The sequence below is a fragment of the Marmota monax genome, unplaced genomic scaffold (assembly GCF_021218885.2).
Source record: "Marmota monax isolate L192 unplaced genomic scaffold, Marmota_monax_Labrador192_F-V1.1 WCK01_AAM20220418_F8-fsc00234, whole genome shotgun sequence".
NCBI lineage: Eukaryota > Metazoa > Chordata > Mammalia > Rodentia > Sciuridae > Marmota > Marmota monax.
This window is the reverse complement of record NW_026692493.1, coordinates 1,816,949-1,844,880: the sequence shown is the minus strand read 5'-3', so window position 1 is coordinate 1,844,880 and position 27,932 is coordinate 1,816,949. Positions and strand designations below refer to the sequence as shown.

At 60.7% G+C, this 27,932-nt stretch overlaps 1 protein-coding gene across 7 annotated transcripts; it reads left to right on the top strand.

Annotated features, from left to right (window-relative positions):
* Plxnb2 (plexin B2) lies at positions 1-26,763 on the top strand. Of its 7 annotated transcripts, none has more exons than XM_046443569.2 (38): positions 1-132; positions 10,184-10,232; positions 10,520-10,572; positions 13,088-14,176; positions 14,430-14,612; positions 14,697-14,825; positions 15,396-15,496; positions 15,617-15,743; positions 15,966-16,119; positions 16,866-16,980; positions 17,084-17,192; positions 17,271-17,372; positions 17,634-17,726; positions 18,077-18,158; positions 18,231-18,391; positions 18,480-18,628; positions 18,763-18,871; positions 19,047-19,183; positions 19,345-19,515; positions 19,893-20,022; positions 20,133-20,360; positions 20,448-20,624; positions 20,723-20,862; positions 20,962-21,062; positions 21,152-21,381; positions 21,474-21,655; positions 21,951-22,017; positions 22,133-22,279; positions 22,758-22,914; positions 23,034-23,134; positions 23,225-23,309; positions 23,423-23,577; positions 23,658-23,818; positions 23,903-24,050; positions 25,060-25,124; positions 25,238-25,313; positions 25,753-25,827; positions 25,917-26,763. In XM_046443569.2, exons 4-38 carry the CDS (start codon positions 13,100-13,102, stop codon positions 26,019-26,021), a joined length of 5,529 nt encoding a protein of 1,842 aa, XP_046299525.1. In that variant the 5' UTR covers positions 1-132; positions 10,184-10,232; positions 10,520-10,572; positions 13,088-13,099; the 3' UTR covers positions 26,022-26,763. The 7 variants fall into 7 exon arrangements, with proteins under 7 accessions (XP_046299525.1, XP_046299527.1, XP_058435085.1 ...); XM_046443571.2 differs by having other exon boundaries at positions 10,184-10,244; XM_058579102.1 differs by lacking the exon at positions 1-132 and adding an exon at positions 184-204.
* The last annotated feature ends 1,169 nt before the right edge of the window (positions 26,764-27,932 follow it).

The window sequence follows — 27,932 nt, the reverse complement described above, 5'->3', positions numbered from 1 at the left end:
GGGCCCGCGGCTCCCGCGCGCTCCGGCCCCTCCTCGGCCACACAAAGGCCCGTCTCCATGGCAGCCGCGCGGTCCGGAGCGCTGCGCAGAGCGCGGCCCGGGCGCCATCGAGCCTCGTCGGCGGACGTGCAGGTACCGCGCTTGGGGACAGGGCCTGCAGGTACCGCGCTTGGGGACAGGGCCGCCTCGTCGGCGGACGTGCAGGTACCGCGCGTGGGGAGTAGCACTGGGGCCGGGGCTTCGCGTCAGCGCTGCCCTGCTGTGGCCTGCCGCGCCCGGGCTCGGGGATCCGAGGCACTGCCGCTCAGAGGAGGGCGCCGCGGGCCTGCGCCGCCGCCGGTCGGGCCGGGGCCGGCTGCCCCGCCCCACGCGCCTCCGGGCGGCGGACGAGGCCTGCGGCGTTGGGAGACTGGCTGGGCCGGGCGGGGGCTCCGCAGTCTCTGGAGCCGCGTCTGAGCCGATCTAGTTTCCGACCCTCCCTCTCTGCCCATGCCCCCACTCAGTCGCCGAGATCCTTGCACCAGAGGCAGGCAGATCGCGTCGGTAGTGCGAAACCTCCGCGGCCCCAGCCCCCGCTAAACCTGCGCCGACACCTGGCTCTGCCGGGCTTTCCTCAGGAGCTGGACCCACGGTCAGGCCTCTGCAAGGCCTCCAGCCCCCAGGGACAGGGTTCCAGGGTGGAGGGGACCCGCGGCGGAGGAAGCAACATCCAGCACTTCGCGAGGCCCCACGCCTCCTAGTAGGGTCTCCTCCGCCCCTCCTGGCGTGGTGTTTGGGTGGACACCAGGGACCCAAGAAGTCTTAGAACTTGGGGAGGGTGTTCAGCACTCAGGCCTTGCCCCACTGTTGGCCCTTCTCCTGAAGGGGACCCTTATGGATGGGCCGTCCCTCCCTCCTTCGTGGTCAGGCTGTTTGGCAAATTTGGGGGGTCCTGTGTCCTTTCTCTGGGGTCTCTGAGCTCAAGAGCCCTGGAGCTTCCTGCCACGTCACTTGGCTCCTCTTCCAGCTCCTGGGAGAAGGAAGGAAGGGTTCTGTCTGTGGCCACCATGGTAGTGGCAGGACTGGGGACTGAGGATGAGGCTAGGCCCCAAAGCTGATGGAACTTATGGGGCCAGGGGGATTCTCTGGGCTCTCAACTTGCCCTGGGGAAGTCTCCTTTGATTTCCAACTTCAGCCCAGCCCGTGTGCTGAGGGCTTTAAAGCTGAGCCTCTTCAGAAATTCCCCCCACACACATACACACACAACCTACTGTAGGAGTGGAAGATTGGGTCTGCCCAGAGATGGGGGCTCTCAGCTGACCGCACCCCCAGATAGTACCCTGGCACCCAGGGAGAACCAACCCGGAAAGGCAGACTGTGGTGAGAGGAGTCCTCCTTCCCTGGTCCAGAGGAGAAGATTCCCAGAAAGGTGGGGGTCAGTCAGCTCTAGCAAGTTGCACAGAAATCACTAGACCAGACTGAGGAACAAGCAGGTGGGCTGGCAGTTCTGAGCCACACACACCCACCCCCCCCACCTCTCAAACCCCACCACAAGGTCAGGGAGGCCTGATGTCTGGCCAGGGGCTCCTAGCCCCAAGAGCAGAGGGAAGTTACTGAGAAAAACAGGGTTTGGAATGTGAGTCCCCCCTCCCCCGCCGGCCGCCTGCCAAGAAGGAATTATTTTGGATTATCCAGCCGTGTCCAGCCACTCAAAGTGGGAGGCAGCCGTGAGAGAGGGATCCACTTCCGGGCCGTGGGTTGAGAGCCCCAAGAGGGAGGGACTGGCAAGTCCAGGCAGCTCCACCACCTCCTGAGGAGGCTGCTCAGACCGGTCAGGGAGGGGCTGTGTCACCTTTGAGTTTGAGAAGGCCCCAAGGTCAACCCTAGCCTGCTCTGCAGTGGGCTCAGGCCCCCCTGAGGGAGGCCATGGGGGAGGAGGCATTCTGGGCACAGCTGGGGGACCTCCTTCATCCCATAACCCACACACCAGGGCCTCTGAGGCCACCCTACAGATCCAGGTTCAGGCACACCCCTCCGACAGGTCAAGGGGCCCCAGCAGGAGTGTTGATCAGGCTGGTAGGCAGATCCCTGGGGTCTCCTGCCAGCTGAACCTCACATCCTCTCGCCATCACTGAGGGGCAGCCCAGCCCTCACCTAGCACCCCCCCTCCCCACCATGAGAATGTGGTGCTCCTCAGGACATCTCACAGGTGGGAGACTGAGGCCAGAGATGGTCCCTGAGGAGCCATCTGGGATGCTGCTGGGGTGGCTGCCTGGGACTGGAGGCTGCCGTGCTCCCTAGGAGGCTGTGTGCCCAGCAGCCACGCTGGGGAGACAGAGTGGGCAGCTGAGGCCCAAGGCAGGAAGCCCAGAGGCTTGGCCTTGGCCCAGGCAAGTGGAGCAGAAGAGACTGAATTGGAAGGCACTGGGTGGGCTGGCAGCCTGGGGAGGGGTCCATATGGCACACACCCCATCGCCACCAGGACATCAGCCATTCTGGGAACATTACCATGCCTCATCTTCTACCTGGTACCCACAAACTGAGGGTTAGTGCTGATGGCCCTCTGAATGCTGGGCATGGACAGGGGACACAGGAGGAAAGAGCTTCCAGCACCCTCCCTTGACATCACCCCTCCTCTGATAGGCAAGACCACACGGGATGCCAGGCCCCTGGCCTGGAGGGCTGCCGTGCTTTCTTGTGCCACTCCCCAGTCCCTCCTGCTGCAGCCTGCCTCCTGCCTTGCCATGCAGGTGTGGGGAGTAGTCTTCCCTGTTGAAGGGTTCCTGTGCCCAGTCTGCCTGGAGGAATGAACTGGTCAGCAAGGGCTCAGTCCACCTGTGGAAGGGCCAAGGTGGCCCCCCAGCCTGACCTCCTTTCCTTGAGGTAGATTCAGGTTCTTGGAGTGGGTGATTGGATGGGGTGGAGGCTCTCAGAGAGTAATGGCTGTTTACGTTAAGGGTGGGGCTGCCTCTGGGTTAGGGCTGGGCTCTGACTAATTATGGGCTGGGAAGGGCAGGGCAGTGCCTGTGATTGAGTTGGGGGCCACAGGTGGGTGGGCAGCTTGGAGGCAGCGACCCCTAGCTTACTTTGCCTTTCCAAGTCACATATAGTTCCTCTGCCTTCTTCCCCTTTGGGATTTTACACCCTGTGACACAGGCTCATACTTCCTATGCCTTGGGGTGGGGTGGGTTCCACCGCCTCTCTGGCCCCGACAAAGAACCCTACATTGACGTGGGTTCTCCAAGGGACAGTCGGGGCCCCAGGCCAATCCCTGGCACAGAAGCCTGCCTGGCCCTTCTGCTTTGTCTGGGTGAGAGCATTTGAAGGGCCAGCCTAGGCCTGGCCTGTCCAACCCCCAGCACTATCACCCACTCTGGGAAGTCTTTGTGACTCTGCTCTGCGGTGGGATTCAGGTCCAAGGTGGAGTCTGTGTGGCCAGGAATGGTGTAGCAGGCTGCTTACAGGATACTACAGACCTGCAGTACCCTTGGTGAAGACGCGTCACTGGGGAGGTCCCACACTGGTCCAGACCTGGAGCTGGGGGTTTGTTTCCTGTCCTTTGTGGTCCTCTGGTCCTAGCCTCTGGTCCTCTGCTGCCTAGCCCCCTTCACACACATACCCCCAGGCCCTCCTATGGCTGGTAGCCTCCCTGGGGGGGCATCCCATGGGCTAGACTTAGGAGGGGCTCACCCTGGCCTGGGTTCAGGGCTCCTAGGGCTGGGCTGGGCTGAGTGCCCACATCCTCTCCTCCTCAGCCTCTGAGATCCCTGGGGTTCTGAAACCCCAGCAGTTCCCCATTTTAGTGCCAGCTGAGACCTGGCTCAGGGCCTTGAGCAGAGAAAGGCAGGCTCTGTGGTGTAGCCGTGGTTCTCACCCAAGTTCTCCCATCGCATCTGGGTCCCAAGTGCCTGGCCCCTCTGGTACAGCTGACCAGCAGTCCTCATGTAGGACCAGCTCAGATCTCTGTGCCTGAGGCTGCCCCAGCTGGGCATTCTCCTCAGCAAGAGGAAGGAGGAGGGAGAAGCCTTGTCTGCCTTTCAGGGGCATCTGCTCCCTGGCGGGAATGGCTCCAGTCAGCTGGCCCTGTGCAGGGTGGGGTCTCTCTTACCAGGTAGCTTTCTGTTCTGCCTCTGGCCCCTGAGCCATCATGCCACCTGTGTGGGGCTGTATGGGCCTGCCTGTCTCATTGGTGCCAGTTGTGGGGATATATCTGGGGGATAGGCAACTGTGAAGGCTTCTCAGCCCCAGCAGGGTGCTGAAACAGGTAAGAGGGTTTGCTGTTCTGCACATGTTCTCCTGGGCCCTTCCCAGGACCTAAGCTGGGGGTCTGAGGACAATGCCAGCCCACCAGTGTGGATCTGCCTTGGAGGAATGGAGAGCTTGCAGTGTGTGTTACAGAGGGCACAGCTTGACAGGAAGTTGGGGCTTGGAAATAACCTGAGCCTTGCAGGGACCTAGACTGGAAGGGAGGTTCAAGAACCAATAGGAGGCGGGGACGCTGTCATCCTGGCTCCCCTCCCTAGAGTTTTCAGAGCTAGGGCCTGCTATGGAGGAGAGTGAGGGTCCAGGACACACTGAGCCCAGCTGTGTGTTCTTTGCCTGGAAGACAACAACTGCCCTGGGGCAAGGAGAGAAGAGGAACCCTGGTTGGGCCTGCCTCCTGCCCGATGACCTCACCCACTTGACACTGGGACCATTTCTTCTGTCAATCAAGCAAGTGAGAGAAGCTATTTTAAGTTGAGCTGGGCAAGCTGGCAGAGATAAAGTGCCAGTGGTAGGAGGGGCTCCAGCTTGACCCACCCCTCCCTTATAGCCTCAGAGATAATCCTCCAGATTGGCTTCCCTACCTCCACCTTGGCAACAGGCCTGATTTTGAGGACCACCCTGAGTATCCTTAGGACCCAGAAGAGGATGTCAGGATGGGAGAAAATGTAGGGAGACCCAGGTGGCCCCTTGTCCAGTAGTGTCTCCTGTGGAACCACTCCTTGTCTCCCTGGGTTTAACATCTAGACCTGAGGTCCATGGCCCCTAGCCAGACCCTCCTGTGTCCAAGCCCCTTACTGAACTGAGCAGGTGGGCCTGCCCTCCAAGAGAGAAATGGGGGCTCCTCCCTGGGTGTGTTGCAGGGAGGCCAGGCTCCCACTCTGAGCTGGGCATATCTCCCCTGGGAAATCCCAGTTCTGTTCTCACTGGTTCAGCCCCAGGCTGGATTCCAGTACTGCCCAGCACTCCTAGTAGCACCGCGTGCCTGCCAGCCCCCTAGCCCGGGCTGGACAGGAGACTCATCAGGTAGCCCATTCCCTTGGCTGACATGGCCTGCCCACCTTTCCCACACAGCCCCTCCCTGGAGGCCAGCTCCTACCTGTCCACCTCTGAGAGCCTCACCGCCCGGAACTGACTGTGTTGGGACCTGGGGAGATCCCAAGTACTGGGTGTGGGTGTCTCCCTCCAGCTTCTTTTCCTGGGGACAAATCTGGGTACTGATGCAAGACCCCTTTTGGCAGGGTGCTTCCATCAGTCACAGACATGTGTGCCTGCACATGTGTGGTCACATGTGAGTGGTAGCTGGCACCCAAGTTTGGCGAGGTGCCCCAAGCTAATTGTAGGGTTCTGCTGTGATGGGGAGGCGGGGCTGGGGTGACCGCCGAGGCGCTGTGCTGACAGGCTGACAGGGAGATTACAGACCTTGCTGGTTCCTCCCGCTCACTGGGGCCCTCACCCGTCCGCCCCCATGTTTCCCCACCTCCTGCTCACCATGTCCCTGGAGGGGGGCTCTAGGCAGAGCTGGTTCTGGGCCAGCTGCATCCTGCATGAGCTTATCCAGCCAGGACCTAATCTCACCACCCACCGCTGGGGGTGAGCCTGGGAAAGGGGAGATGAGGTGGGAGCACACAAAAGGGGTAGGAAGGCAAACAGGCAGCAGCTCAGGGTCTCTGGGTCCCAAAAGAGCCCTTCTGTGGCCAGACTGCTATCTGCACTCTTGATTTGCTGAACCAGCTAGCCAGCTTTCCGCTGGCTTGAGTGACAGGACCCATTGTGTCCTCTCAGCTGGCTGAGTTTGGGGTCCTCTGGGAGCACCACAAGTTGATGAAGGGTGATATGCTGTGGGGAGCTAAGTTTGAAGGTCTGCGGTGTGGTAGGGACAGAAGTGGGGAGAAAGGTGTGGTAGCTGGAGCACAAAAAGGGGCTGTTAGTGGGAAGGAAGTGGTTCTGCAGGCCTGGTATATAGGGGCAAGGGGCCACCTTTTGCTCCCAGGGCCTGAGAGGACCTGCGCTTCTGGTGTAGCAGGTGGGTTGTGGGGGGGGGGGAGGCTGAGGAGGCCACACACCATTGTTTCAGAAGTGGTGGGGGTGGGGAGCTCAATGGCTGGTAGCTTGAAGACCATGTCTAAGGACCCCACAGTGTTCAGAGGCTGCAGTTTGGCATGGAAGGAGGGACTAGGGCAGGCATCTTGGGGTTTTTCCGGGTGAACCTTGGGCACTAAGGACCAGGGGCTTGATGCAAGACCGTGGGCACTAGATGACCTTAGGCCTCAGACAGAGACTGAGGTGGCCTGGATGCATCCCAGGGTAGGGAGCATGGAAAGTGGACAAGCTGGAACTCAGGCTGACTCACCCCGAAGGAAAGCCTTTTGAGGAAGCCAGGTGTACCTTTTGTAGCTGGACATATAGCCCAGACTTGTGGAGGTAGGTGGAAGCCAGAACCAATAGCCTGGTCTGGTGGGAAAGAGGTAGGCACCCTCCACCTGGGAGGGGACCTTGCCCTGAGTCCTGTGGGAGGCTCTGGTCGCTGACGCAAGACTCAGGCTAGGACGTCAGTCTGTCCCTGGAGCCCCACCCCGCTCCTAGGTCAGGTTGCCCGGAAGAGTTCTGTCTTCATCTGGGGAGACTGTCACACGACGCCAACCCCAGGTTCGGGGTCCTACCGGAGGCTGCTGGGAGTGGTGTCCTGCGTGGTTGGCTGACAGCTGAGTTGGGGAAGGAGCCCAGGGATCAACCCTGGGCAGGGGCGGAGCCACCAGCAGTGGGCGGAACCGTCCACTGCGGGGCCCCTTCTCAGGCCAGGGCGGACTTGGGTAGGTACTAGCCGGTTCTGCGCTCAGCTGTGCTTGACGCGAGGTAAGCGCCCCGATGGGACGTCTCGCAGGGCCACGTAGCCGTTTCCATCGCTGTCGTGTCTATGGCTCCGTGGGGTCCCCGGGCCTGATGAAGCTCACTCTGAGAGCAGGGGTCCACGTGTGTTCCCAGGTGTGTCCTGAGGTGCGGGGAAGCACCCGGAGGGCGCGGGCGGGTGATCCCCGCTCTCTGGCGCCCGGGATTCGGCGCGCGGCGCCCAGGAGCGCCCGGAGGAGCCGCCGCCGCCGCGCGTCCTCGCCCGGCGGGGCCTCCTCTGCGTGGTTCCCAGGTAACCTGCCGCGTTCCTCGGAGAGTCTGGCGGCGCCGCCGGCGCCGGGGGAGCGGTCCTGCCACCTGGGGCCGTCTGGGACGGGCCGGCTCGGGCTGGGTGTGGGTCCCGAGCTGCACTCTGACCGGGTCGCGGGCGGATGGGGCTGGGCGCGCGGTCACAGGCCGGCCTCGCGGGGTGTCCTGCGCCTTCCCAGGGGCCGGTCCGAGGGCCGCGGCGCGGCGTCCCGGCTTATCCTCCTCGCGGACCCCGCCGCCGGCCCCTCCCTCGGGCTTGTTTTGAAAACAGCGGAGGCTCGGATTTGGCGGCTCCGCGGCCTGTTTTGTTTCTTCTGATTTGTTTAACGCTCCCGGCTAATTGCAGATTTGCGTTGTCGTCGCCGAAGCGGAGTCACGCCTCCCGGCAGCTGGCTGCCGGCGGGGGAGGGGAGGGGAGGGAGGCGGCGCGGCCCGGACCTACCTCCCCGTTAGAGCCCCCCATCCGGTCCCCTAGCGGTCCCCCAGCGCCCGGCCTGAGCTCACTGGTCCACCAACCTCTGGACCACCACAGGGCTTAAGGCCCTCCCCCACAGGGCTTAAGGCCGCTGGAGGGTTGTACCTGTCTGCACCTGGGTCTGAGCCTGGACCGCGGGAGGAGTCTGCCCTTTGTACACTTAGGCCTGTGTCTGAGCCTCAGCCTCGTGTTGGTCTCCGACCTTGCCTGGCTTCCCTTCTGGAACCCACAGCCTGCTGGATTGGCCAAGAGGGGCCCTCCTCCTGCTGGGCTTGACAGCTTCGCACTGATTTTATTTTAGTGTTAAGAAATTGCTCAATCTGACAGGGGTACTGTCGTGTGTGCCTGTAACCCCAACTAATGGGGAAGCGCAGGCAGGAGGATCACAAGTTCTAGAACAGCCCGGGCAACTCTGCAAGATCCCGTTTCGCAATAAAAAATAGGGGGGCGGGGGTACAGGCTCAGAGGTAGAGCACCCCTGGGTATAAATCCCAGTATGGGGGGGGGGTGCTCAATTTAAGTTTGTTTGAAGATGCTAACATGAGGGATAGGGCTGTGTAGCTCAGTGGCAGAGCACTGGCTCAGCACATGTGAGGCACTGGTTTGACCCTCAGCACCACATAAAAATAAACAAAATAAAGGTATTGTGCCCATCTACAAACTAGAAAGAAAAAATAAAAAGATGCTGACATGGAAAGATCCCCCCACACACTCTACCCCACTCTAGAGCCCTGTGGGTAGGCTGAGTCCTGGAACCTGGGGTACTCAAACTAGCACTGACCAGCAGGACTGGGGAGGGGGACAGGACAGATCACCCCAGCCCTGGGGCCTATCTGAAGGAGACTGCTCTTCAGGTCCCTCTTGCTCTCCTTCCCCTGGGGTTAGGGGTGGATAGAGCTAGCCTGTGTGCGGGGCCTGGGGGACAGAGAGGGACCTGCGGAAGAAAGCCATGGCACCCCAGATACGTAGTAAGGGGCTCTAGCTGGTCCTACACAGCAAGGGCTTCAGAGAGGCCAAGGTGCTTTGGGGGCTGGAGTAGGGGATCCAAGTGCTCTCATTCCCCTTTGCTTTACACCCACCCATAGGGCCCCTCAGTGAAGACCATAGAGGATGAGTGACAGTCCTGCAGGGCCCATCTGGGAGGGCATCTCAGGGTTCTGAAGAATGGGTAGGAGTTTTGCAGCCCTTGGAGGTGGAAACTGTTATTAGCCCCAGCAAACTCATGGGGACACTAAGGCACAGAGCAGCTTTGTAAGTAGTCCACATAGTCCAGCTAGAAAATGGTAGAGCTGGTGTGGGAACCCCATGTCCTGGCTGCAGAGCTGGCCCTTGAGGTGGGACCGCAGCCTCCTTGGCGAGGCCCTGGAGCTGGGGCTCTGGCCTGCTGGCCTGGCCTGGGAGCACCTAGGAAAGTGGTCATCTGGGCTATGGGAAGGACATCCTGAGAGAAGGTGCAGTCTGGTGCTTGGGGCAGGATGGCAGGGGGGAGTTGCAAGCCTGAGTCTGGCTGTCCAGGGCCCCAGAGGGCTTAGTGACCTAGAGGGCTGAAGGGATCCTGGTTTCATTGCCTAGGGAGACTGCTGTGTGGTGGGCCTGCCTGGTCAGCGTATTCCTTGGGTCAGACCCTTATGGGGTGTGGACTCAAGATGAGAGTATTCCCTCAGGAGAGGCCAGCCTCCCTTGACCTTAGCAGACCCCCTGTAGAGAGCTTGAGGTCTGCCATGAGGAGAAGAAGCTTGGGGGGGGGGGGAGGCTGAGGAATCACCTTGGGTGATTATCAGGTGTATCTCTTTTTATTTAGACAAGTAATATTTAAATATGGTCTTATTTTTTTTTTTCCAAAAAATGACAAAGTTACTTGCTGTCCTAGCCCCCTCCTCCCTTACCCCAAGATTTCCCACTGTTTTCAAGTTGGATAAAGGCTTTTAAATCTTTCCAGCACTTAACACTGGTGAAGACAGGTGGGTGGAACCCTGTTCCACAGCCTTCCCTCCAGGACAGGTCTGGGCTCTGCTGGGTCAGCACAGACTACCACCTCATTTGCCACGCAGTTTTCCAGGGTGCCTCTGGTCTCTGGTGGGATACTGTGGTTACTGGTTTTTCCCTACAGCAAGCCAGCCATACTGCAAGGTATTGTGCTATGCCTCCCGACAGAGAGTAAGGAGCTATACATCCAGACTGAGAGGAAACAATAGCAGGTGTTTCCGAGGGGCTACAGTGTGACATCTCAGGGACTTTTCATGAATGAATTCATTTAGACCTTATAAACTCCTGGGGTAGCTCACTGTTATTGTCTCCATTTCACAGATGGGGAAATGAGGCACAGAGAAGTAACTTGCCCAAGATCACACAGCTAGTAAGTAGAAATGTGAGTTCATGGATCTGCATGTTTTTCAGAAAATAGATGTTGTAATCAAAGTAATAATGCATACCTAGTTTAAAAAGGCTAAAATACACTGCCCCTGCCTGTGAGCAGAGAAAAGGGCACAGCCACGCCATGTTCTGGAAAGACCAAATGAATGTAGAGGTGTCTGAGGGAGGGGTGGTGCCAGGATGAGGTCCTGTCTCCCTCCCCCCCCATATGGAGCAGAGATGGGTTGGGGTGAGCCAGCCTCCTAGTGTGACTCTCTCCTTTCCTCCTAGAGAGTCTCAATGCCTGCCTGGAGTGGAGACTGATGTGGAGCCCCTGAGCCTCGGTGAGTGGGTGGCTGGGGCTGTGCAGACTAGCTAGAGTGCTGGGACCCAACCCTCCAGGTGTCCTGATGCTGTCTGGGCAGGATATGTCCATGCACATCTCTCTTGCCCTTCCCACATCCTGTCCTGGTTGGATAGATCAATGGTCGGACCTAGAGACAGGAGCTCAGAGGGCAGGGGTGCAGTGTTTAGGCTCAGTTGATCCTGGGAGGGAGTGCTTCCCTGAGTTCCCTGGGTCTTGCCCAGGGGGACTGGGCACTGGGTTCTGGGAACATAGGCCTGAAAGTTTGGGCTGGGGGTGGGGTGCCCGCCCAGACACTTCCCAGCCTGCAGTAGCCTGGAATTTAAGTGGCTTCTTGGAAGTGCACCTCTGAACTTCAGTTGGGAAGAAGGCTGGTGCCGCTGGGGAAATCCCCACCAGCCCTGTAAGTGGGGGTCCTAGACTGAGTTCAAAACAGGAAGCGCCCGCTGCCACCCCCTCATTCCAGGAACCAGCAGCAGGAAGCCAGCCAGCTGTGCCTGGCGCCGCCTGTGGCCTCAGCTCTGTAGTGGTCAGGTGGGCGCCCTTTGCTCCTGGGCCGTTGGGACAGGTCGCCTGAGGTCTTGTTTGTCCAGGAAGTAGAAGAGCTGGGGAGTGTGATCCCAGCCCCTCCTACCACCCTATAAGGCCTGAGGTTTGAGCTGTGCTCCGCCCACTGTCTCAGGGGGTGCTGGGGCAGATCCTGGCCTCCAGGCAGTATGCCAGGCAGCCACAGGGTATCCGGGCTGGGGCTACAGCATCAGGGTCTACTGGGCTTCATTGGGCCCCCCAGGTATGCCAGCCCAGGTTGGCGTTAACCAGAGGGCAAGAGCCACCTCTATTGCCCTGGGCTCTTGTGAGTCAGCAGGTCAGGGACGGACCCCTCCACCAGTGCCCAGAGTGCTGGCAGAGTGGGGCCAAGGCAAGAACTTTCCTGACCCTTGGCGGCCCCCACTGAGTCAGCTCCAGGTTGAAGCCCTCACTTTGCACTGGCAGGGTCCAGGCTGCATCCCTGTGGGGTGGCTCACTGTGCCTCCCCCCAACATTCCATTCATTCCAGGCTGGGCTGCCTCTGGCCTGGCCCCAGCCCGGGAGCAGGAGCAGCCAGCACTTGGGCCTCTGGCCTCTGGGGTTGAGGAGTACTGCCCAGTGCTGTGCACCTTTCCTGGCACAGCCAGGTGCTGGCTGGCCATGGAGGCCTGGGGTTGTGGCAGTCCTCTCCTGCTTTCCCCTCCTCTCCCTGGACCAGCAGCCAGGCCTGGATTGGAACCCTTTTCCTGCCCTGGGGTCCTGACTAAGCCGCACCTTTTCCACCCTGACCGCTCCTATCTTGGTGACGCCTGGGTCCCCCTGCTCCCCCCACAGCTGCTGTGGAGCACCTTCACCTGTCCTCTAGCACTTTTCAGCCTCCCTGCCATCTCCAAGCAGCCTGACATGCCCACCTCTGGATATCCTCCAGGGAATCTTAAGTAGCCTGCTGGTGATCCCCATTTCTCGAGGCCTCTGGGCTTATATTGATGTTTGGGGACCCTGGGTGCAGGGTCAGGGTTCTGTGAGAGACAGGAGCTGCCTGGCCAGGAGACCTCTTCTGGGATGGAAGGCTGGCCAAGGTCAGCTCTCTCCCCCACCACCCCTGTGATCCTGGGGTGGGGAGGGCTCTGTCAGTAGGGGGTTGCTTCTTCTTCGTTTGGTTACTTTCTCAGGAGGTTTGAGAAGGCTTATGGCCAATTGGAACAGAGAGATGCAGAATGGAAACAGAATGGTTATGGCCTGGGCTGCCTGTGGCCTGGCCATAACCCTGGAGACCTGAGCAAAGGCTTGATAGAAGAGAGGCAGGGTCCATGAGAACAAACCACCGCATTCCAGTCAGCCCAGTTGCACCCAAGGCCTCCAGGCCATGACCAGATCAGACACCTTCCTGCTCTTCTGAGGATGGACACCGACTGTGGTGCCTAAGGGCGGGTGTGCAGTGGTCAGAGGCAGATCAGTAACTTTCCTGGGTGGCTCCAGGGAGGTGGGCCAGGCTGGGTCAGAAGGCCTGGTGGGCGCGTGGGGCAGCTGAACCAGGCACAGCAGCCCAGTTCACTTTCAGCTGCATCATGTGGAGAGCGGGGTATGGTCCACCTGCTCATGTGTCAGGGTCTGTCAGTCAGCCTGGGGCCCATGCCCTGTGACCATCTGTAGTTTCTTGGGGTAGAGGCATGTGTGTGAATGTTCTGGGGGACATTGCTTTGGGGACCAGCCTGCAGGACGCTGAGTACTAGGAGGTGGAGGCCAGGACCCGACTCCTGTGTGCAGTGGCCAGGCCTTAGCCCCACTTGTAGGTTAGACTATGGCAGAGTTTCCTGAGAAGGCTGGGAAATGATTTCCTTCAGTCTGCGGGGGCTGTTCCCCCACTCATTCGAGTCCCCAACCCTTCTGGCCTCTGTTCTGGTCGTTGGGGGCAGGAAGGAGGGGGAAGGATCCGAGGCTTCTCTGACCCTTCTCTCTCCCCATAGGGACCTTGGGAGATGGCACTGCCACTGTGGGCCCTGACCTTCCTGGGGCTGGTGGGCCCGAGTGTGGGCCTGCGGCCCCGCAAGCTGAACGTCTTCTGCAGCGAGATGGAGCTGAACCACCTGGTGGTGGACGAGGCCTCAGGTGTGGTATACGTGGGGGCAGTGAACGTGCTCTTCCAGCTGAGTGCGGACCTACACCTCCAGCAGCAGGCCGTCACAGGCCCCGCCCTGGACAACAAGAAGTGCACACCGCCCATCGAGGCCAGCCAGTGCCATGAGGCAGTGCCCACTGACAATGCCAACCAGCTGCTGCTGCTGGACCTGCCCGGGAAGCGCCTGGTGGAGTGCGGCAGCCTCTTCAAGGGCATCTGTGCCCTGCGTGCCCTGAGCAACATCTCCGTGCTTCTCTTCTACGAGGACGGCAGCGGCGAGAAGTCCTTTGTGGCCAGCAACGACGAGAGTGTGGCCACCGTGGGACTGGTCAGCTCTACAGGCCCTGATGGCGAACGGGTGCTGTTTGTGGGCAAAGGCAACGGGCCGCACGACAATGGCATCATCGTGAGCACCCGCCTCCTGGACCGGGCTGAGGGCAGGGAAGCCTTCGAAGCTTACTCAGACCACACCACCTTCAAGGCTGGCTACCTGTCCACCAACACACAGCAGTTCGTGGCGGCCTTTGAGGATGGCCCATATGTCTTCTTTGTCTTCAACCAGCAGGACAAGCACCCAGCCCGAAACCGCACACTGCTGGCACGCATGTGCAAAGATGACCCCTCCTACTACTCCTACGTGGAGATGGACCTGCAGTGCCGGGGCCCCAGCGACCCCCAGGGCCCTGCCTTCGGGGCCTGCCTGGCAGCCTCTGTAGCCACACCAGGTGCCACCGGCAGGGTCCTCTACGCTGTCTTCAGTAGGGACGGCCGGAGCAATGGGGGGCTTGGGGCGGGCCTCTGCCTATTCCCGCTAGAGGAAGTCCATGCCAAGATGGAGGCCAACCGCAACGCCTGCTACACGGGCACCCGGGAGGCTAGCCGGGACACCTTCTACAAGCCCTTCCATGGCGACATCCAGTGTGGGGGCCACTTGCTGGTGCGTTCCTTTGGTATCTTCAGGGATTTCCACATCCCCTCCTGCTTGGAAGGGGTGTGAGGGCGTTGTAGCTGGGGTTCAGGTCGGCATGACGCGGTGCCTATGGGTGCTGCATCTCAGTGTGTCCGTTTAGCACCCCAGTGCCACACGTGGAGTGAGCATAGGACACAGGCGGAAGGTCAGCTTGGATCTCCAGTGGAGAAGGTCCTTAGGGCAGGAGGGCTGACGCCTGCTGATGACACTGTGTCTGCAGGGCGCCAGCAAGAGCTTCCCGTGTGGTTCGGAGCACCTGCCCTATCCCCTGGGCAGCCGTGATGGACTCACGGCCACGGCTGTGCTGCAGCGTGGAGGCCTCAATCTGACAGCTGTGACGGTGACCGCTGGGAATGGCCATACTGTTGCTTTCCTGGGCACTTCTGACGGCCGGATCCTCAAGGTGAGGCCCTGGGCCCAGCAAGGAAGGTTCTGTCAGGCTGTCTGTGGGCAAGGGCCTGACCCTCACAGCTGCCCTCGTGCCCAGGTGTACCTGGCTCCTGATGGCACCTCAGAGGAGTACAGCTCCATCCTCGTGGAGATCAACAAGAGGATCAAGCAGGACCTGGTGCTGTCTGGAGATCTGTCCAGTCTATATGCCATGACCCAGGACAAGGTCAGCCTAGGTGCCGCCCCAGGAGGCTGTGGGGCCCAGGCCACTGTGACAGGCCTAGGGTGCCTCTGCTTGGGTTCTTGGACACAGGGTAGCCAGGTTGTGTCCCAGACAGTGCTGCAGCCCAAGACACCATTAATTCAATCCCTGTCACTATGGCCATCTGTCCTATGCCTCAACTGCAGCTGCTCTCTGGTCCTTCCCTACCCCATCTTAGCAGAGGGGACCTGGTTCAGTGTCCGAGGTATGGAGGGAGACAAGGAGCCCCTTAAGCCAGCCCTAGGAGTTCCCAAGATGCTCAGGTGCCCCCCAGAGGGAGGAGGTTCAGAGGACCTGGGCTCAGGGAAGCAGTATAGCCAAGACCTGTCCCATCTGGATCCTGGACCACATGGCCACCAGCCAGGGTCATCTGGAGCCTAGTCTGCAACTGCTCCTAACACCTACAACCTGAGTTGGAGCTGGGTTTTCAAGGCCCAGAGGTGAAGGTGGGGACAGGTTGGTAGTCCCAGGAGACCAGGGGCTGAGAAAGGCCCTGTGTCTGCAGCCGTGTCCCCATGGCCCTGCCACCCCTAGGTGTTCCGGCTACCAGTACAGGAGTGTCTGAGCTACCCAACCTGCGCACAGTGCCGTGACTCCCAGGACCCCTACTGTGGCTGGTGTGTCGTCGAGGGACGGTGAGCACCTTGGCCTTGCCCTGGAGGGCTGTGAGCTGGGGACAGCCCTGTCCTGGCCAGGACAAGACCTACATGGGGGCCCGAGGGTACTAGGGCTGAAGCCACCCCTTGTCCTCACAGATGCACCAGAAGGGCTGAATGCCCGCGGGCCGAGGAGACCAACCACTGGCTGTGGAGCCGGAACAAGTCCTGTGTCACCGTCACTGATGCCCAGCCTCAGAACATGAGCCGCCGGGCTCAGGGGGAGGTGCGTAGCAGAGGACGGGCGTCACTGGTGGTCGGTCAGGTGTAGGGCAGAGGCAGGGCCTAGAACTGTTGAACAGTCAGGGGATCCTTTGGGGCTGGGTAGGGCGAGATCCTGTGTACCCAGAACAGACCCAGGCCCCACCTGGGAGCTGCCAGAGAATGGGCAGGCAGAACCCAGTGCTGGGGGGTGAGGGCTCCTGGTGTGAGCTACTGTCCCTTTCAGGTGCAGCTGACCGTCAGCCCTCTCCCAGCCCTGACCGAGAAGGATGAGGTGCTGTGTCTCTTTGGTGAATCACCACCACACCCTGCCCGTGTGGAGGGCAACGCCGTCATCTGCAACTCCCCAAGCAGCATCCCCAGCACACCAACTGGTCAGGGTGAGGCCCCGCCACAGCTCCTGGGAGCAGATCTCCTCCCCTGTGCATGCTGTGCTCTGATCCACTCACGTCCATCACTGAGCTCACAGGAGCCCGTGCTGGGCAGGCTTCCCGGGTGCACGTCCAGAGCCTGGGGTAGGATGGTGCTGGGAGGTGGGGTGCAGACGGCCCTGCCTGGGGGCTGGCAGGACAGCCCCTGAGCAGGTGGCCCCATGTACCCGTGCTGTCTGCAGTGGGCCCCACCCTAAGCAGGAGCACGCCAGCCTTGTTTCTCCCCAGAGCAAGAGGAGCCAGGAAGGCTCCCCTTACCAGTAGTGGCTGGGCCAGGTTCCAGGCACCAAGGTCTATGCAGAGGCTCCTGTCCACTCCCAGCCCTGTACAGCCTGAGATAGGCAGTTCTGTCCCAAAAGGCAGGGGAACTCATCAGTAGGCCAGGCAGGGCACTGTGCCCCTGTCCTTTGAGTTTTGGGGACAGTGACGTGGGTAGGGACCTGGCAGACCCTCCCGCCCAGACTCCAAGGAGCCACTGCCCTCCGCGAGAGGGGGCAGCCAGGCCCAGGGGAGAAATGCGAGCTCCAGCCTGGGAGCTGACCTGACCGAGGTCTGATGGCAGGTGGAAGGCCTCGCTATGCCCTGTGTTCCTGGCTCTGACAGGGGAGACCCAACTCCAGGTCCTTCCCATCTCCTGCCCCTCGCCCCTCCAGTCTGTGGCCTCCCCTGACACGGTCCCCCACTGCTGTCTACAGACCATGTGGCTGTGAGCATCCAGCTCCTCTTCCGACGAGATGATGTCTTCCTCACCTCCCACCAGTACCCCTTCTATGACTGCCGAGAGGCCATGAGGCTCGTGGAAAACCTGCCGTGAGTCTGCTGCCCCTGGACGCCTCTCATGGCCTTCTGTTGCCCCTGGAGCGCCTCCCCCAGACCTGGACTCCTCTCACGGCCTTCCTGCCCCTCTCCCCAGGTGCATTTCCTGCGCCAGCAACCGCTGGACCTGCCAGTGGGACCTACGGTACCATGAGTGTCGGGAGGCCTCGCCCAACCCCGAGGAGGGCATCATTCGCGCCCACATGGTGAGGGCCCTGGGGCTGTGGGGGCCTGGCTGCTTGGCTGTGGCTGGGCAGCACCTGACCAGCATTATTCTCTTGTAGGAGGACAACTGCCCACAGTTCCTGAACCCCAGTCCTCTGGTCATCCCTATGAACCACGAGACAGATGTGATTTTCCAGGGCAAGAATCTGGACACAGTCAAGGTGGGGAGACCTGGGCCAGGCAGGTGGGGGGGTCAGGGGGGCTTGCATCCCCCCTTGGAGCTAGGGCTCCTGGTAATCACGGGGATGTTCAGAGGCTTCTGCCCACCTGGGTAGGACTGGAGTGGTCTCGGGGCCCAGTGGGTCATGTTGGGAGAGGATTGGTTACCAACCCCAGGAGCACTGAGGCTTGGGGGTTCTCAGGAGGAAGGCCAGGGCAGATGGGCTGGCTTGTCCAGAGCATCCTGACTAGACTGTCTGTAGGGGTCCTCCCTGTATGTGGGCAGCGACCTGCTCAAGTTCGAGGAGCCAGTGGCTGTGCAGGAGCCGGGGACCTTCTTCTTTCGGACGCCAAAGGTATGGTTCTAGAACAGGTAGGTCAGGCTCCCTGACCTGAGGGTCCCTGGGAGGCATTCCTTCCAGGATGGTAAGGGGAGGGGCCTGGACCTGGCCGGGGGCTCGCCACCCCACCCTATAGCATGTGTCCGTCTGCTTGTCACCAGAGGACATATCCCTTTCCCCTCCCGGGTACACCCAGCACACTGTGTGTGTGTGTGTGTGTGTGTGTGCGCGCGTGTGCGCGTGCTTTGTGTCTGACGTCCTCCTACTTCTGGCCTCAGCAGTGAGGGGACCATGTGGCTATTGTGTGATCACCCTGGTGACCCCTGGGGCCAGAAAGTGCAGTGTATTCCCATGTGTCCCCTCAGCTGTCCCACGATGCCAATGAGACTCTGTCCCTACACCTGTACGTCAAGTCCTATGGCAAGAACATTGACAGCAAGCTGCAAGGTGAGTGGGTCCAGGCAAGGGTGGGAGTGGGCAGTCAGGTGGTCCAGCTGACCACTGCACTTTCCTCCACAGTGACCCTCTACAACTGCTCCTTTGGCCGCAGTGACTGCAGCCTGTGCCTGGCTGCTGACCCTGCCTATAGGTGTGTGTGGTGCCGTGGGCAGAGCCGGTGTGTGTACGGGGCTCTGTGCAGCAATGCCACATCTGAGTGCCCGCCACCAGTCATCACTAGGGTGAGTTTTGTTCCAGCCTGGCCTGGGCCCTGTCCTCACATCCCCAGCCTGCCAGAGCCACCAGGTCACTGTGCTCTGCCAATTTCAGATCCAGCCTGAGACTGGTCCCCTGGGTGGGGGCATCCGCGTCACCATCCTTGGGTCCAATTTGGGCATCAAAGCAGATGATGTCAAGAGGATCACTGTGGCTGGACAGAACTGTGCCTTTGAGCCAGAACGTTACTCTGTGTCCACCCGGTAAGTGGGTTGCCCTCAGACTGGGGCCCCAGGACCCATGGCTGGGCAGGTGGAGACCTGAGGACGGTGAGGGACCTAGAGCAGGTGGGACGCACTCCCAGGTGTGCAGGAGCCCGTGGGTTCTGTTCCGCCAGGATCGTGTGTGTGACCGAGGCTGCAGAGATGTCCTCCACCGGGGGCATCGAGGTGGATGTCAACGGGAAGCTTGGCCACTCACCACCCAGTGTCCAATTTACCTACCAAGTAAGCACCTGGGCCTGAGTGCTGGACTCCATTTACTAGCTGGGAAGGTTGGGGGCTGCTGAACCCGGGCTCTGTCCTGCAATCTAGCAGCAGTTACTGTGTGGTGGAGGTCCAAGCCTGGGCGCTGCGTCCCCCAGGCCCCTGCACTAACCCCACACGCCTGTTACTCTTTCAGGAGCCCCAGCCCCTGAGTGTGGAACCAAGGCAGGGGCCACAAGCAGGAGGGACCACGCTGACCATCAGTGGCACCCATCTGGACACAGGCTCTAAGGAGGACGTGCGGGTGACCCTCAGTGGCGTCCCTTGTGAAGTGTGGGTGTCGCCACAGCTGCCCAGTCTGGTTGGCCCTGGCCCTGGGGACAGGATAGGGGTATTCCCACCATGACCATGAGTCTGCCCTGGAGTGCGCAGTGGAACCAGCCCAGTGTGCTGACCCAGGGCTGGTTGATGCTGACTGGCACCTCCCACCCCAGGACCAAGTTTGGGGTACAGCTGCAGTGCGTCACAGGACCCCAGTCCACTCTGGGAGAGGTGGCCCTGGAGATCTCCTACGGGGGCTCCCGCGTGTCCAGCCCTGGAGTCTCCTTCACCTTCCGGGAGAACCCAGTGCTGCGGGCCTTTGAGCCGCTTCGAAGCTTTGTCAGGTGCAGCCCTTCCCCACACTGGCCAGTGCCCCTCCTTTCCCCGACCAATATCGTGTCCAGCTACCTCCTTGGTGCCCTCTACTGACCTAGCTCAAAGGAATGTGGCAGGGTGGGGCAGGGCGGGACAGGGCTGGGCAGCAGGAGTCCTCTGGAAAACCCCACTGCACCCAGATGGGCTTCCTCCTAGGCACGCTTGGGCACGGTGCTCTCAGGCCCCAAGTGCCCCTGCCCTGCCTGTGACACGGCTGCATGCCTCCCCTGATCTGTGCCCATGCCGACCTGTGGTGGGGACACATGGGAGGTGGTGGGATAGCCTGCAGGGCACCTACCCCAGCTGCCAGGCGCCTCCTGCTGAAGGCACCACTCCCATCCCCTAGTGGTGGCCGGAGTATCAGTGTCACTGGTCAGGGCTTCAGCCTCATCCAGAAGTTTGCCATGGTGGTCATTGCTGAGCCCCTACAGTCCTGGCGGCGTCGGCGGGAGGCTGGACCCCTACAGCCCACAATGGTCAGTCCTGGTGTGGCCCAGGGGCTCATTGCCGGTGTTGACTAATGGGGATGTGCCTGTGAGGGGCAGGTCTGCATCTAGTGGCCTGATGGCCTGGCCCTTTTCTACAGGTCACAGGCACTGAGTATGTGTTCTACAACGACACCAGAGTCGTCTTCTTGTCCCCGGCTGTCCCCGAGGAGCCCGAGGCCTACAACCTCACAGCACTGATACAGATGGATGGGCACCGTGCCCTGCTCAGGACCGAGGCCGGTGCCTTCGAGTATGTGGCAGACCCCACCTTTGAGAACTTCACAGGTGGCGTCAAGAAGCAGGTCAACAAGCTCATCCATGCCCAGGTGATGATGGCACAGCTCTGGGGCCCTGGGGTATGGTCTGGGTTGAGTGCTCCCTCTCGGCCATGCTGACCTCTGCTGCCCTCTCAGGGCACCAATCTGAACAAGGCGATGACGCTGCAGGAGGCCGAGGCTTTTGTGGGTGCCGAGCGCTGCATCATGAAGACACTCACCGAGACGGACCTGTACTGCGAGCCCCCAGAGGTGCAGCCCCCGCCCAAGCGGCGGCAGAAGCGAGACACCACACACAACCTGCCTGAGTTCATTGTGCGTGAGGCTGGGAGGTCGAGAGGTTGCCTTCCTGGGCTGGTCCAGGGTGACCACGGCGGCCTCGCCTTCCCGCACTGAGCCTTCCTCCCTCACAGGTGAAGTTCGGCTCCCGCGAGTGGGTGCTGGGCCGGGTGGAGTACGACACGCGTGTGAGTGATGTGCCGCTCAGCCTCATCCTGCCGCTGGTCATTGTGCCCATGGTGGTTGTCATTGCTGTGTCTGTCTACTGCTACTGGTAAGCCCCTGGGCAGACTGTAGCACCCCCATGTTCCACACATAGCCCCCGGAAGGGTCACGGGCACCTAAGTGGCCGAGGACCCTCTGTGCCCTGCAGGAGGAAGAGCCAGCAGGCTGAGCGGGAGTACGAGAAGATCAAATCCCAGCTGGAGGGTCTGGAGGAGAGCGTGCGGGACCGCTGCAAGAAGGAGTTCACAGGTGCGCCGCCTCTCAGGGCGGGCAGCCAGCGCGCAGGGCCAGGGCTGTGTGGCCAGGCCTGCCTCACCTCCCACCCTCCTGTCCCCCAGACCTGATGATCGAAATGGAGGACCAGACGAATGATGTGCATGAGGCGGGCATCCCCACGCTGGACTACAAGACCTACACAGACCGCGTCTTCTTCCTGCCCTCCAAGGACGGCGACAAGGATGTCATGATCACGGGCAAGCTGGACATCCCGGAGTCGCGGCGGCCTGTTGTGGAGCAGGCCCTGTACCAGTTCTCCAACCTGCTCAACAGCAAGTCCTTCCTCATCAACGTGAGCAGGATTGGGCCCGGGGTGGACGGAGGGCTAGGTGGGACCAGGGGCCAGACAGAGGTGCCAAGTGGGCTCTGACGGCTGCCCCACAGTTCATCCACACCCTGGAGAGCCAGCGTGAGTTCTCCGCCCGTGCCAAGGTCTACTTTGCATCCCTGCTGACGGTGGCACTGCATGGGAAGCTGGAGTACTACACAGACATCATGCGCACGCTCTTCCTGGAGCTCATGGAGCAGTACGTGGTGGCCAAGAACCCCAAGCTGATGTTGCGCAGGTGTGTGGGTGTGAGCAGGGGGCTGGGCCGTGGAGGGTGGCCCAGGGGTGGAACTGTGGCCCAGGTGACAGACACAGCTAGCTTCAACCCCTTGCTGCCCTGTGTTCATGCTGCTGCCCCTATCTCAGCCTCAGGTTGGGGCAGTGGGGATGGTGGCTGGGTTGCCTGTGTTGCCCACACGCCTGTCTTGTCGGGGACTCGGGGCCTGAATGGAAAGGCCAGGCTGGTGTGAGAGTTGGCAGGGCTGGAAAAGCCATCTGGGCCTTGGGGGTGCAAGCCTACTCTGCATCCTCAGGTCTGAGACAGTGGTGGAGAGGATGCTGTCCAACTGGATGTCCATCTGCCTGTACCAGTACCTCAAGGTGGGTCCCCCAGGAGTGGAAGTGGAGTGAAGTAAGTGGTGCCACCCCTCTAGGTGCCCAGCAGCTGTGGTCAGTCCCACCCCTCCTGCTCATACAGCCACCTGTCTTACTCCAGGACAGTGCTGGTGAGCCCCTGTATAAGCTCTTCAAGGCCATCAAGCATCAGGTAGAAAAGGGGCCAGTGGACGCCGTGCAGAAGAAGGCCAAGTACACCCTCAATGACACCGGGCTGCTGGGGGATGACGTGGAGTACGCACCCCTGGTGAGCCGCCCGGGGCCAGCGGGCTGCGGGGACCCTTGGAGGCTGGGCAAAGGAGTATGGACCCCACCCTGCTGCAAACAGGAGCCTCGAGGGCCAGGGGGGGCCAGGGGTTCCCAGGCCAGCACCAAGACCACAGCCTTCCCTGGGTCTGCATCCATGTGGCACATTGTGCTGGGCATGTGCCAGGTGGCCGATGCATGTCATGCTCAGGAGGACTGTGTTTGGTGGCGTGGGCATGTCCTGACCCCAGGCCAGGTGCTTCAGCACCCCAGCCCACAACAGGGCACATGGGGTGGTAAGTGGGTGCATGAACTCCTGTGAGGTCGAGTGGCAAGGTGAGAGTGGGCCACCCCTGAGCTAACCCCAGACTGCCTGCTAAGCCAGGGGAAGGGCAAAGCGGAGTCCTCTTAGGTGCCCCAGGCAGAGGTGGTGAGGGGGTCTCATCCCCACCCTCTCTTTATCCTGCGTCCCTCTGCAGACGGTGAGCGTGATTGTGCAGGATGAAGGGGTAGATGCTGTCCCGGTCAAGGTCCTCAACTGCGACACCATCTCTCAGGTCAAGGAGAAGATCATTGACCAGGTGTACCGCACACAGCCCTGCTCCTGCTGGCCCAAGCCGGACAGTGTGGTCCTGGGTGAGCACCCTGGGGCCAAGGGCACAAAGCCCTGGGCTTGCTCTGTGTCCCCAGAAGGGATCTTGCTGGGGGCTTCTGAGTTGGGGACAGGCAGTCAGCCGGACCATGTCCCCCCACAGAGTGGCGCCCTGGGTCTACAGCCCAGATCTTGTCTGACCTGGACCTGACCTCCCAGCGGGATGGCCGGTGGAAACGCATCAACACCCTGATGCACTACAACGTGAGTTTGGGCAGCGAGCCCAGGCAGTGGGGTGGGCTGGGGTCCCCAGTGCCAGGGACTCGCGGCCCACCCTCAGGACTCTGTCCTCAGGTTCGGGATGGAGCCACCCTCATCCTGTCTAAGGTGGGGGTCTCCCAGCAGCCAGAGGACAGCCAGCAGGACCTACCTGGGGAACGTGAGCGTGTGCCTCCTGCCCACCCCATGTCCCCTGTCCTCCCTGTGTGGCCACCTGGGGAGCTGCTAGGTGCACAGGGGACTGGCCAATCCTCAGCTCCCCACTCCTTACAGGCCATGCCCTCCTGGAGGAGGAGAACCGGGTGTGGCACCTTGTGCGGCCGACAGATGAGGTGGATGAGGGCAAGTCCAAGCGAGGCAGCATGAAGGAGAAAGAGCGAACCAAGGCCATCACCGAGATCTACCTGACGCGGCTGCTCTCTGTCAAGGTGGGAGGTGGGCAAGTTGCGCATGCGCACATGCACCCTAGCACCGCCACTCGAGGGTCACGCCGAGCCCCTCCCTACAGGGAACACTGCAGCAGTTCGTGGACAACTTCTTCCAGAGCGTGCTGGCACCTGGTCACGCGGTGCCACCGGCCGTCAAGTACTTCTTCGACTTCCTAGACGAGCAGGCAGAAAAGCATGACATCAAGGATGAGGACACCATTCACATCTGGAAGACCAACAGGTGAGGCCGCAGCGGCCGCCCTCCGCCCTCCGCCCTCCGCCCTCCGCCCTCCGCCGCCTCTCACTCCCGGTCTTGGTGCCGCAGTTTACCGCTCCGGTTCTGGGTGAACATCCTCAAGAACCCGCACTTCATCTTTGACGTGCATGTCCACGAGGTGGTGGACGCCTCCCTGTCGGTCATCGCGCAGACCTTCATGGACGCCTGCACGCGCACGGAGCACAAGCTGAGCCGCGTGAGTGCTGCGGGGGGTCGCATTGGGGAGGAGCTGCCTCAGCTCCCCGGGAGGACCTGCTGGACAGGGTCCATGCAAGGTGACCTGGGGAACCGTGGTGAGTGACTGAGATGGGAGTGAGTTTGGGAGGTGCCAAAAGCAGTCCGGTGTGAATCTGCACGTTTTGGGGTCAAAGCTTAGGACAAAGCCAGGTAGAAGGTGGCCAGAACCATGGGGCTGCCTCTGAAAAGATCCCTGGGACGTTCTACTCTCTTCTTGCAGGGACCCTCGCTGTCCTCTTCCTGGGGTCCCCACTCTCCTCTTCCTTGGGATCTCCCCCCTTCTCTCCCTAGAGGGCCTCCTCTCTCTAGCCCCCCTCCTTTTTTTGTGGTCCTAGGGATTGAACCCAGGGCCTCGTGCATGGGAGGCAAGCTCTCTACCAACTGAGCCACACTTCCCAGCCCCGAGCTCCCGCTCCTTGCATAAGCAGAAATAGTTTTGCTACAAAGTACAAAAATATAGTTTTAGTTCTTTATTTTTACCCCTTTTTTTGGTAGCATTGGGGATGGAACCTTCTGCATGCTAGGCAAGCAGTCTACCACCCAGACCTCTGTTGTTTTGTTTTGTTTTTGTACTGGGGACTAAACTCAGGGGTGCTTAACCACTGAGCCACACCCCAACCCTTTTTATTTTTTATTTTGAGACAGGGTCTTGCTAAATTGCTGAGACTAGTTTAAAACTTGTGATCCTCCTGCTTCAGCCTCCCACGTTGCTGGGATTACAGATGGACGCCATCACACCCGGCCCTTTTTGATTTATTTTAAGACAGGGTGTCACTAAGTTGCCTCAGATGGCCTTGAACTTGCAATTTTCTTGCTTCAGCCTCCCAAGCAGCTGGGATTACAGGCATGTGCCACAAAAATGATTTTTTTTTTTTTTTTTTAATGAAAGCTTCAGGAGTCTGGGGAGGGCTGACACTGTTCCTCTTGGTGGGGATCCTGAGCTGGTATGACAGGGCTTCATCCCATAGGACTCGCCCAGCAACAAGCTGCTGTATGCCAAGGAGATCTCCACCTACAAGAAGATGGTGGAGGAGTGAGTGCTGCCTTGCCCTGGATCCCCTGTGGTCGGGAGGAGGGCGTGGGCTTGCTGTGGGTTCCTGGGAGGCCCCGAGGCCCACCCTCAGACTCCTACCACCGTCCCTGCAGTTACTACAAGGGGATCCGGCAGATGGTGCAGGTCAGCGACCAGGACATGAACACACACTTGGCAGAGATTTCCCGGGTGAGCGGTAACAGGCCTGGCAGAGTGGAGCCTACCCTCCCGCTGCCCCAGGCTGAGCCAGGGGTGAGGTTATGGCAAGAGGGCGGGACTGGGAGGGCTGGCTGCTCAGGCTGCTTGGACCTGGTGTGACTGCCCTGGAGTGGGTAAGCACAGCACCCTGGGCCTTGTGCGGAGAGAGCCTGCGAAGCCTGCCCCACCCGCTGTGCCTGCCTCGCTGACTGGCTGAGCTCCTTACTGGAGCAGGAGAGGCTGCTCGTGTGTGTGTGTGTGTGTGTGTGTGTGTGTGTGTACGCGTGCGCGCTTGCACTCACATGCACACACTACCACACAGCCACCACAGCGCAGTCTGACGTTTCATGGGCTGGCCTCCCTGTCTCCCTCTGGGGTGCCACACAGTCTGCCTGCCCTGGGGCTCACTGGGTGACACTCTCATCCCCAGGCACACACAGACTCCCTGAACACCCTTGTGGCACTGCACCAGCTCTACCAGTACACACAGAAGTACTATGACGAGGTAGGGTCTGGTCCCTGGGGTGGGACACATGGGACACTCCTCCCTAGACTGTGATCTTCATGCCAGCACCCTTCTCCCCACCTGCCCAGATCATCAATGCCCTGGAAGAGGACCCTGCTGCCCAGAAAATGCAGCTGGCCTTCCGCCTGCAGCAAATCGCCGCTGCTCTCGAGAACAAAGTCACCGACCTCTGACCTCAGACCATCAGTGCAGCCGGGGCACAGTGCAAGGTGCCCATGCCTGGTGCTGGGTGGCCCTGTGGCATGAGGCCCCGTTAGCAGTGGCTGACTATCTCTCTCCCCAGCAGAGGATGTACCCCGGCACCTGGGGGGGAGGGTGGCGGGCCCACTCCTGCTATACTGTGTCGACCTCTTGAGCAATACTGCTGGGCGCTCTGGCCAGCACCAACTCCTGCTCGCACCAGCATCGGGTGCTCTCCATGGGGAGCAGTTCGCAAACGTGCCTTACCAAGCTGCCTGGGCCACTGGGGCAGCGGGGCCCCAGCCTCCCTCCCAGTGCACCAGCAGCCTTCTCAGATGCCCTGGGTTTGGCCTCCGGTGGGATCTGAGTGCCTGCAGTCCCCAGGGCAAGTTCTTGGACTGAGTGTCTGTCTGTCAGCCAGATGGAAGGAGGAGAAAAAGCGGTACGATGCCCCCTGACCTCACCTGGCCTTCCCAACGGGGCACGGGCACTCGAGGTGGACTCAAGGGCCCCTGGGCCCCACCTCGAAGGTCAACTGGACGTCAGACGTCAGGGCTCGGGTGGCCAGAGGGGACTCAGCAGACTGGGGGTCCCGGTCTTGGCCTGTCAGACAGGCTCCCTGCAGGCCCACCCAGATCTGGGGGGGTCAGGGAACAGCTCCACCAGGACCACCACCACCCCCCCTTTTTGTAAATCTTGTTAATTGTAAATCCAATACAGTCGTCTTTCTCACTCTGCTGGGCTGCTGGGCTCCTCCTGGGACTGCCCTTCTCCTCCTCACTGCTCTCCTCCCTGGGCCTGCACTGCTCACGGATTCTCCCTGTGCACATGGGCCGCCTCGGGCCCGAGGGCTGCCCTGCTGGACACAGGGATTGGAGCAGCTCCAGCACTGTCTGTCGCCTTGCTGTCTGCCTCGGCCTCTTCATCTTGGCCTGGGCTGCAATGAACTGCACAGAGGGTGGCCAGTGGGATGTGAGCCTTGTTCTCACCTGTGCTCAAGTGCAGGTGTGATGGGGGCTGGTTAGCTTGTGTGCACACGGCACCTGTGAGGCCTGGGCTTGTTCCTTCCACCCATTATGACTGAGGTCCACTCTGTGCCTGGCACAGTCCTAGACCCTGGGACCCAGCAGCAAGCAGGGCAGGTCTGCCCTGGGGGAGCTTCCTCCTGCTCCCAGAACACCCCCACAGGGAGCAAAGTGGCCCAGCTTCCTTCTGGCTGGATCTTTTGAGTTCCGTCTTTCTGAACTGCCCCTCAGCAGGGGCTGGTTTGTCCCTGGGCAGTCTTAATGGAGAGCCACCATTGATCATAAACCCCTCTGCATCTGGGTGACTCCATTTGAGCCACCTGGAGCAAGGGCGGCTGTCAACCCCCAAGGAAAGGTTCAAGGCCAAGAACTGACCTCCCGACACTGGGCCCCCTGAAATGACACTTCTAGGGTCCAGAATAGGGCTCCCTGCTTCCCAGAGACCTGGCTGATTAGGGAAATCAGAACAAGATGCTGCTAAGAACAGGGGTGAACAAGGTGTGGTCTGGGGGTGTCCAGGGAGAGGCCCAGGAACCTGGAGGCCTAGTCTCCAGTCTGGGCCCTGCCCAGCTGCCTTTGCTCCTTGCTACTGGATGGTGAGACTCCCTACACACTGCTGCTCCAGGTGGGATTCCACCCTCACCCCCACCCCTTGGAGGATAGGTAGGCTGTAGGAAGAGATTAAGGGCCTGTCCTTAGGTGGGGCCAGAGAGGCATGGGTTTGGGGGCACGTGGGGGTGGGTAGGCCAGACTTGAGTGGGCAGAATGCCAACAGATCCAGGGGTGACCTGTCGTGGCATCCCTTTCCCATTTTCCTCCCAGTGTAGTGGGAAGGGGAAGAGGTGGGTATGGGGAAGAGGTCAGGGGTAACCTTAATGA